This window comes from Lolium rigidum, chromosome 5, assembly GCF_022539505.1.
Source record: "Lolium rigidum isolate FL_2022 chromosome 5, APGP_CSIRO_Lrig_0.1, whole genome shotgun sequence".
Lineage (NCBI taxonomy): Eukaryota > Viridiplantae > Streptophyta > Magnoliopsida > Poales > Poaceae > Lolium > Lolium rigidum.
The window spans coordinates 25,591,132-25,598,390 of NC_061512.1; the positions used below are offsets into that span (position 1 = coordinate 25,591,132).

Consider the following 7,259-nt stretch of genomic DNA (forward strand, 5'->3'; position numbering starts at 1 on the left):
ATGGCGACTCTCTCCGTGACCCGCAGCCCGCCCTCCGCCTGCTCGCCCCGCAGGCCCGCCGCCTCCAACCTCAACCGGCGGCTCCCCTCCCGCTCCACCCTCGCCGTCTGCCTCGCCACGAAGCCCAAGGTGCCCCTCCCCATCGCCTCGCCCTCCCCTCTCGGGAACGACCCCGCCAAATGGGACCCCGCCGAGTGCGACGCCCTCCTCCGCGGCGGCGAGCAGGTCGCCTCCGTGCTCCAGGAGATGCTCAAGCTGGTACAAGATCTCATCATCTCTTCGCTTATCTTCCTATCGATGGATATGTAGAAGCTTTTGTCTTGTTTTGCTCAGTTTCAGTCCTAGTCTCTTAGAACAGTTTCATGAAATGGCAAATCCTTCTGAGATTCGTGGGTCGTACCTATCACGAAGGATCATGGAAACGGCAGTTTTCTACGATTTACGAGCTATCTGGGTGGTTCATTTACTTACTTTGTTCTGACCTATGATGTATTGGGTGGTTAATTTACTTGCTGTATGTTGATTGGTAAATTGTAGTATCTCCGTTTGAAACAGATGATGTTTTTAGACATTGGCACGCTCTACAGTACGTGTTTTTGACCATTACTTTTTCACGTATATGCTAATGGAAAATTCTGAAATTATTTAGTAATAATAAAGTACCATCGCTGAAAAATCTAATTGTATTATTTTCACCTGACCTGTATTTATGAACATAACAGTATATATTACGAACAATGATCCAATGTAAATTTTCTACATTAGTTTTCAAAGTTTGACCGCATGGTGTTCTAGACTTCTAGTAAGTCATGTATCTACCAACAAAGGTAGTATCACTTTTGGGTTTTCTCGTAGCTGAATTGGCTCATATTAACTGTTCAATTCAGCCATTGCCATGATTATTTTGCCATCCATTGTGGTATACATTTGATAATCAAGCTTGATTGTAAGTTGTATCAAAATTGTCGAACCACTAAGAATAGGTGAATCTGAACAGTGACTCAGATTATCTTGGTATACTTCACAGTGTTGGCCAGTTGTTAAAATTTTCTGCTTTTGAGGGTTGTAACAATGTGTTTTTGTTTTGGTCTATGTATGCTGGTGGTGTTGTAGATGGAAGACATGGAGATGGATGGCGAGTTTGCAGCAGTGGCCGTGGAGCTTGTGGCGCAGGGAGTCATTGGGAACAGGGTTGATGAGATGGAGTCTGGCTTTCTTATGGCACTCGATTACATGATACAGCTTGCACAGAAGGATGGTGATGATGAGGTAGCTTGCTACTTCCTATGCCTGACTAAGCATTCTACATCATTGACCTGCATCTATCTTCTCTGGATGAACATTCGTTCAGAGATCATTTAGCATCACCAAGGATAAGTATGCTGTGTGCTTGCCGTTATGATACCAAAATGATGCACGATCTGTAATTCTGTCATTCCATTTTTCGTTGTCCACTCATAATAATGCACTAAGTTGTATGCATGTACTAATATTAATTTCTCATTGGCATCGCCTAAACATGTAATCAAGTTATTCCAGGGGATATCTCCAAGAATCTTATGTAGGAATAGGGTAACGCTGAAGTCCGCCAGAACTGTTGCGAGACATGTTTACTAATTTAACACCTTAATCTTATAATATCAGTCATTTTGAATTGACCACCGGCCTTATCTAGACATGGATTTAAGTTCTTGAAGATATCCCTGAAAATTGTTTTCTTCAATTTGATATAGGCGATGTCCATCACAGTTATTTGCGGCACTGTTATTAGCCGGAGTTACTATTTTTATCCTGTTATATGTATATGCTTTTGTCTGTCTTACTAGCTTTGTCTACTTGACTTATATATCAGTTTTATGATGGCAGCGTCACTCTCTTCTTGAAGTAGTCAAGCAGACAGTGCTTGACCATCTCACGAAAAAATGCCCTCCACATGTAAGTCTTACTTCTAGCGCAACAATCTATGTGCGTGAGTTCATCAGTTTTTATGTCTGTAGGCATAGTTTAGCTGTCTGACAAGTGTGCGCATTTTATGAACCAGGTTCAAGTGGTTGGACTTCTTTGCCAGACTGAAAAGAAGGAGAGCAGGCATGAATTACTACGTCGTGTAGCTGCTGGTGGAGGTGTGTTTGAAAATGATAAAGGCCTGAAGGTTCAAATTCCAGGAGCAAATCTCAATGACATAGCAAATCAGGCGGATGATCTGCTGGAGGTAGGTTGAAGAGCATGAATAGAGTTGTGCATTGATGATGAATGTACGATCTTGACATCTTCGTACCGAGATTCTCGGTCCTTTTAGTATCCATATAATAATATGGAGCACAAGTAGTATTGGCTTGAGGAGCATCGGCTCCTGTTGCTAGATAGTTTTTACATTATTACTATGATCATCAGTTATGCCTCAAATGAACACACAACGTAATGAAAACAAATTGTACTCTTCAAGATAGAGAATATTTATAACCTTTGCATAACTGAATTAGTAGTTGGTGCAGATCATGCCTACCAGTTGCCTCTTAACTGTTCATAAACTTGTGTAGTTCTCTTTCCGAATGCATATAAGTGCCCCCCTGATTAATTGCCATGGGCCCGCGGCTGCTAAAAGTTATGTTGGTGTAGAGCTCTTCTGTAACTTCTATATATTATTTGCAGACTTCTAATGGACTGAAATATATTATAGTCCTGCCAGTTGGATGCATTCCAATAAGAAAACTAGTGTGTTAATGACTTCATGTTAGGGGTATGATGGACACTAGATTGTTTGGACTTTGGCCATTCTTTGTTTACCATCCAGAAATGTAATTGATTTCTGTGTCCGACTTTTGACCTGTTTGAGCTGGCCATTTTAGCATTTTAGCCAGTGTGACCGTGGATAGTTCAAGTTCATATGAGATGTTACTTTTTAAAATATTTGAGCGTTTGCGTAACTTTAATCACCCTTCACTCCCGTTGAACAGATAATACACATCATTGTGTATTATTGATGTTCTGAAATTGGTCAAAACTGAGATGCATCCTCACAAACAACTAACTATAGCGCGTATTCTGCATGTGATACACACTGAACGTTGTGCCTTATCTGAAAATATGAACGCTAGCATTGTAACTATGCATTTTCAGATACCTCATTAGTTGCTTCTCAATATTCAATAAATTCCTGGTTCATTTTTTGACTACAAATACCTGTGTTTTATTTTACAATGAGGGAGAACAAGAGAAGCCTGGTACCTTTTATCAAAATACCATTTAGAATTCTAGTTCTAAATGAGATTTCAAGTTTCCTATCTAAACATGATATACAGTTCCTCAAAAATAAAAACTTTAAGGTCATCTAAATTGATATTGCAATCTGTGGTGATGGCAAACTCAACCTGTAATTAGTATTGAAAATCTGAAACATTAACAGAGATAAATCGCTAGACAGTACACTTCTAGCTTTTTGATTACAACATTTGGAAGAGTGCTGCTTGAAGTAACTAATTTATTTGGATATATGTCAACAAATAGTTCCCTAATATTTTGACATAATTTTCTGTATTGCTGCAGACAATGGAAACCAGATCCAAAGTTCCCGATCGGAAACTTCTGGCCAGACTAGTTATAGTAAGAGAGGAAGCTCGAAATATGATGGGAGGTGGCCTTTTAGACGAAAGAAATGATCGTGGTCTCAATACCCTTCCTCAAGCAGAGGTATGTTTTAGATATGTTGAGACTCCTGACATGACACAGTTGGCATCTTCAATAGTAAATTACTTCGCTGTTGTTCAAGATCTGCTCTGCTTTGGCTTAATAGCTGCTCTGTTTGGTCTGTGATCCTCATGTGGCGGAACAGGTGAACTTCTTGAGCAAACTGGTTGCTTTGAAACCAGGGAAAGCAGTAGAGACGATGATTAGAGATGTTATGCTTGGCAAAGGGGAAGGTGCTGATAACACTGAACCAAATTCGGACCTGGAACCTCCAACTGGGACAGCTGAAAAGGTATAGCCTTGTTGGATCAACTTGGATAGTTGATTTCATCACGAATTCACACATAGTAACTAGATTGTTGACTCCATATGCTTACATGAACATTAGGAAAATGTAACGGGCCGCAAGCCACACCCTGTCCGGCCAGGAATGTTCCTTGAGACAGTTTCTAAGGTATTATAGTAATTTGAAAAGAATGCATATTTTCTTGCAAGTTTCTTCCCAGTATTTAGGGTTCATATTTGTGTGTAATTCAAATTCTTCAACTTGTGGTAAGGTTCTTGGTGGCATATACGCAAGTAACACATCGGGCATTACAGCACAACATTTAGAATGGGTGAGCTGCCTTATTCATTCCTTTAAACTATTAATTTTCCTGTATGCCACTCTTAGCCGGAATAATATGTGGTCTTTCCATATTTGACTGACTGTTATAGGTACATGAAACAACATTGAAAATTCTTCAGGAGATAGCCTTCTAATTAAAGTTGCATGCGATCACTTGCACATATACGAAAAATGTATACAAGCTGCTATCGAGCTTTGTTCATGGGGTGGGTCAGGAATTATCTGGCTGAGAAATGAAGCAGAAGAAATACAGTGACCGGGGCGCCTGAAGGCCGATGATTTACTTGCAGAAGAGTACCATGGTGTATGATCATGCAGGCTGCATTTCGGGAGTAACTTGGAGACTTGAAGATGAGCACAACGGAATGGTTAGTCACAATGATGCTAGTAGGTAGCGATAGCTTTCTTCAAGTAGTAGTGTGGACCGTCATGTGGCTGCACTAGCCAAAGTGAACATACCACTACCGGACCAAAAAGCGTTTTGCAAGGTTCTTAGATAGTGTAGCCTACCTTGGAGCTTGCAACTTTGATTCGGTGGACGCTTTAGAATTGTGTTCAGGTGCAGCGATGATATGTTCCTTTGTAGCCGGTTTCTTGACTTACTTCATATTCGTGCACTTATCTGGGTGATCAGACCTTACATGCTGCGCGCGAGGTTTAACTCCGGGTGACATTGCCCTCATGGTGTTGGTTTCTTTTCTTCCAACCACACCACACGCCCTACAAATGCAAGGAAGAAAAGAATGTTTTGGGCGGTGCCAACAGCTAAATTTGGCACACGAAAAAGAAATGGTGCAGCAGACATTCCTGGTAGCACGGAGAACCATTCGTGGTCGTAAAAGAGGCGGTTGTTCGAAATGTCCAGAGCCCAGGCAGAGAGTCACCACGCCAATACTACGAGCAAACCGTAGGTGAACCAGAAATGTTAGGGAAAACAACCAGGCAACGCCGTAGCCAACGTCCCAGACATGCAGCAGGAGGCCGTTGGGTAACGCCGCCCGGCCAGCTGATCTTCTCCCCGGCCGTTCCTCCCTGATTCAATTCAAACCAGGAGTCTTGCTCCGCTCCCGATTCCGCGTCGTTCCGTTCCTGAACCGAGGAGGGTTCCGTTTCGGACTCATCATCAGGCCTATTCAAGGTACGTCGACTGCAATTCCGTTTTGATTGTTTCGTGCTGGATCTTGCCTATATATACATGGGATCTTGGTGCTGACTTTCCATGGTGGAACAGAGCTGAATCGTACAAGGAAGCGCGGGGTGGTCTCTAGCGCGCGTTTGGTTTGCATTGACACGTACGATCGACGTTCCGATGACGACGTCGTCTCTGTCGTCGGCGCTGAGCTCGATGGAGGTGATGCTGGACGCGCTCATGCAGAGAGGGATCGGGAAGCCGGACGACAAGCCCAAGGAGGACACAGCGCCGCCGGCGCTGCCCACGCGCCCCACCGTGAGAGGCCGGCCTCCCTCCGTGCATAGGCCGGGTTCCCCGGCACCATGGCATAATCGGCCACCCTTGGCCCCGATTCCTCCGCCGCCCCAGGTGCCAACACCAACTGTGCATTAACATTCTTTCCATTGCATGCCTGAAAAAAGGAAATTTTCTTCTATTCTACTGCATTCCATTGGAAATTTCACATCTGCTCAAACCTCATGGTTGTTTCCTCTAACAAAATCTACCACAAACGAAATCCCTATATATAGTTGCAGCGAGCATGACGTTGCATGTTTCTACTATCCCTGCATTTTTAAAATCATGCAAATCAAGCAGGCCAGCTAACTATCTTGTGGATGACAATGATTTGGGTCGTTACAGGAAGAAGAAGAAGAACGGGAGAAGGAGAAATGCACAATCAATTTGGAGCTGGAAATGCGGGCTATTAAGGCGGAGGAAGATGTGAAGCAGAGGGACGACGACGTGAGACACAAGGACGAGGAGATCTCCGGGCTGAGGCAGCAGGTGGAGCACTACGAGTCGCGGCTCTCGGAGTGCGAGGCCAAGATGAGGGCCGTGGAGGAGGAGCTGCAGAGGCAGATCGCCGCCCTGCAGCAGCAGGTGGAGGCACGCTCGTTGCAGATGTCTCACAGCGTTGCGGTTGCGGGTAGACCGTCGACGAGCTGCCATCACCGCCGGGAACTATCCAGCGTCGGTATCACGCGGGCTCCGCAACCTCCGGTCGCAACGGCTGCAGAGGAGCCGTCATCGGCGCAGCGCCATGAACATCATGCCGACGCTAGCGCGAAGAAGAACCACCCGGAGAACCTCACGGAGGAGTTCGTGCGGGAGAAGCAGGCGTTCGAGCACGCGGCGAAGGCGGTGGCCGAGGTGAAGCCGGGCACCATGTCCGTCGACGAGCTCAGGATGCTGAAGCGGCAGTTCGTCGCCTGGAGGAAGGAGTACGCGACCCGGCTGCGCAAGGCCAAGGCGGAGCTCAGGAAGCGCGTGCACTCGGAGAAGAGCCACGGCCACGGCCACGGCCACGACCAAGCTGCTGGCCACGGCGGCAACCAGCGGCGCCGGTGGTGCGGCTGGTGGAGGACGATCAAGATGCCCAAGTTCAGGGCCCCGAAGAGGTGCTGCACTTGCTCCATCAAGTTCCCGAGCCCTTCGTCCTGCTGTTCCTGCTTTTCTTGCTGCTTTCGGCGCCACCGATAGTCATGCATGCGGATGAGAAGAAGACTATCGGGGGCCGGAGAGAGAGTTCATTGTAACTTTGTAGTGTATATTGCTGGTGTGAACTGTTGATCTGCTGCAAAAATTCTGAATCTCTATTAATGTTCACAGATCATTTGAAAAAAAAAATCAGAACTCGATGGGTACTCCAGCGGTCCAGCCTACCAACACAAACAAGTTGATTTTTCACACACGGGAAAATTTAGCCTATCTACTCCATCCCCAAATAGGTGGCACAAAAATTCTGTCAAAAATTCAATCATTTCTATGTTT

At 45.2% G+C, this 7,259-nt stretch overlaps 2 protein-coding genes across 2 annotated transcripts; both read left to right on the forward strand.

Moving 5' to 3' along the window:
• Positions 1 to 4,917, forward strand: LOC124655757 (protein PEP-RELATED DEVELOPMENT ARRESTED 1 homolog, chloroplastic-like). The gene is made up of 9 exons (XM_047194608.1): positions 1 to 258; positions 1,114 to 1,269; positions 1,867 to 1,935; positions 2,042 to 2,212; positions 3,547 to 3,690; positions 3,833 to 3,979; positions 4,076 to 4,141; positions 4,245 to 4,304; positions 4,405 to 4,917. Exons 1-9 carry the CDS (start codon positions 1 to 3, stop codon positions 4,447 to 4,449), a joined length of 1,116 nt encoding a protein of 371 aa, XP_047050564.1. The 3' UTR covers positions 4,450 to 4,917.
• Positions 4,918 to 5,624: 707 nt separating this feature from the next.
• LOC124655759 (myosin-4-like) lies at positions 5,625 to 6,968 on the forward strand. The gene is made up of 2 exons (XM_047194609.1): positions 5,625 to 5,855; positions 6,129 to 6,968. The coding sequence occupies exons 1-2, from the start codon at positions 5,625 to 5,627 to the stop codon at positions 6,966 to 6,968; spliced, it is 1,071 nt and encodes a 356-aa protein (XP_047050565.1).
• Positions 6,969 to 7,259: the final 291 nt, after the last annotated feature.

Coding starts and splice junctions, on each gene's coding strand:
- LOC124655757 (XM_047194608.1), top strand. CDS start 1: ATGGCGACTCTCTCCGTGACCCGCAGCCCGCCCTCCGCCTGCTCGCCC. Junction 1,270..1,866: donor AGAAGGATGGTGATGATGAG/GTAGCTTGCTAC, acceptor TTATGATGGCAG/CGTCACTCTCTTCTTGAAGT. Junction 2,213..3,546: donor AGGCGGATGATCTGCTGGAG/GTAGGTTGAAGA, acceptor GTATTGCTGCAG/ACAATGGAAACCAGATCCAA.
- LOC124655759 (XM_047194609.1), top strand. CDS start 5,625: ATGACGACGTCGTCTCTGTCGTCGGCGCTGAGCTCGATGGAGGTGATG. Junction 5,856..6,128: donor CGATTCCTCCGCCGCCCCAG/GTGCCAACACCA, acceptor GGGTCGTTACAG/GAAGAAGAAGAAGAACGGGA.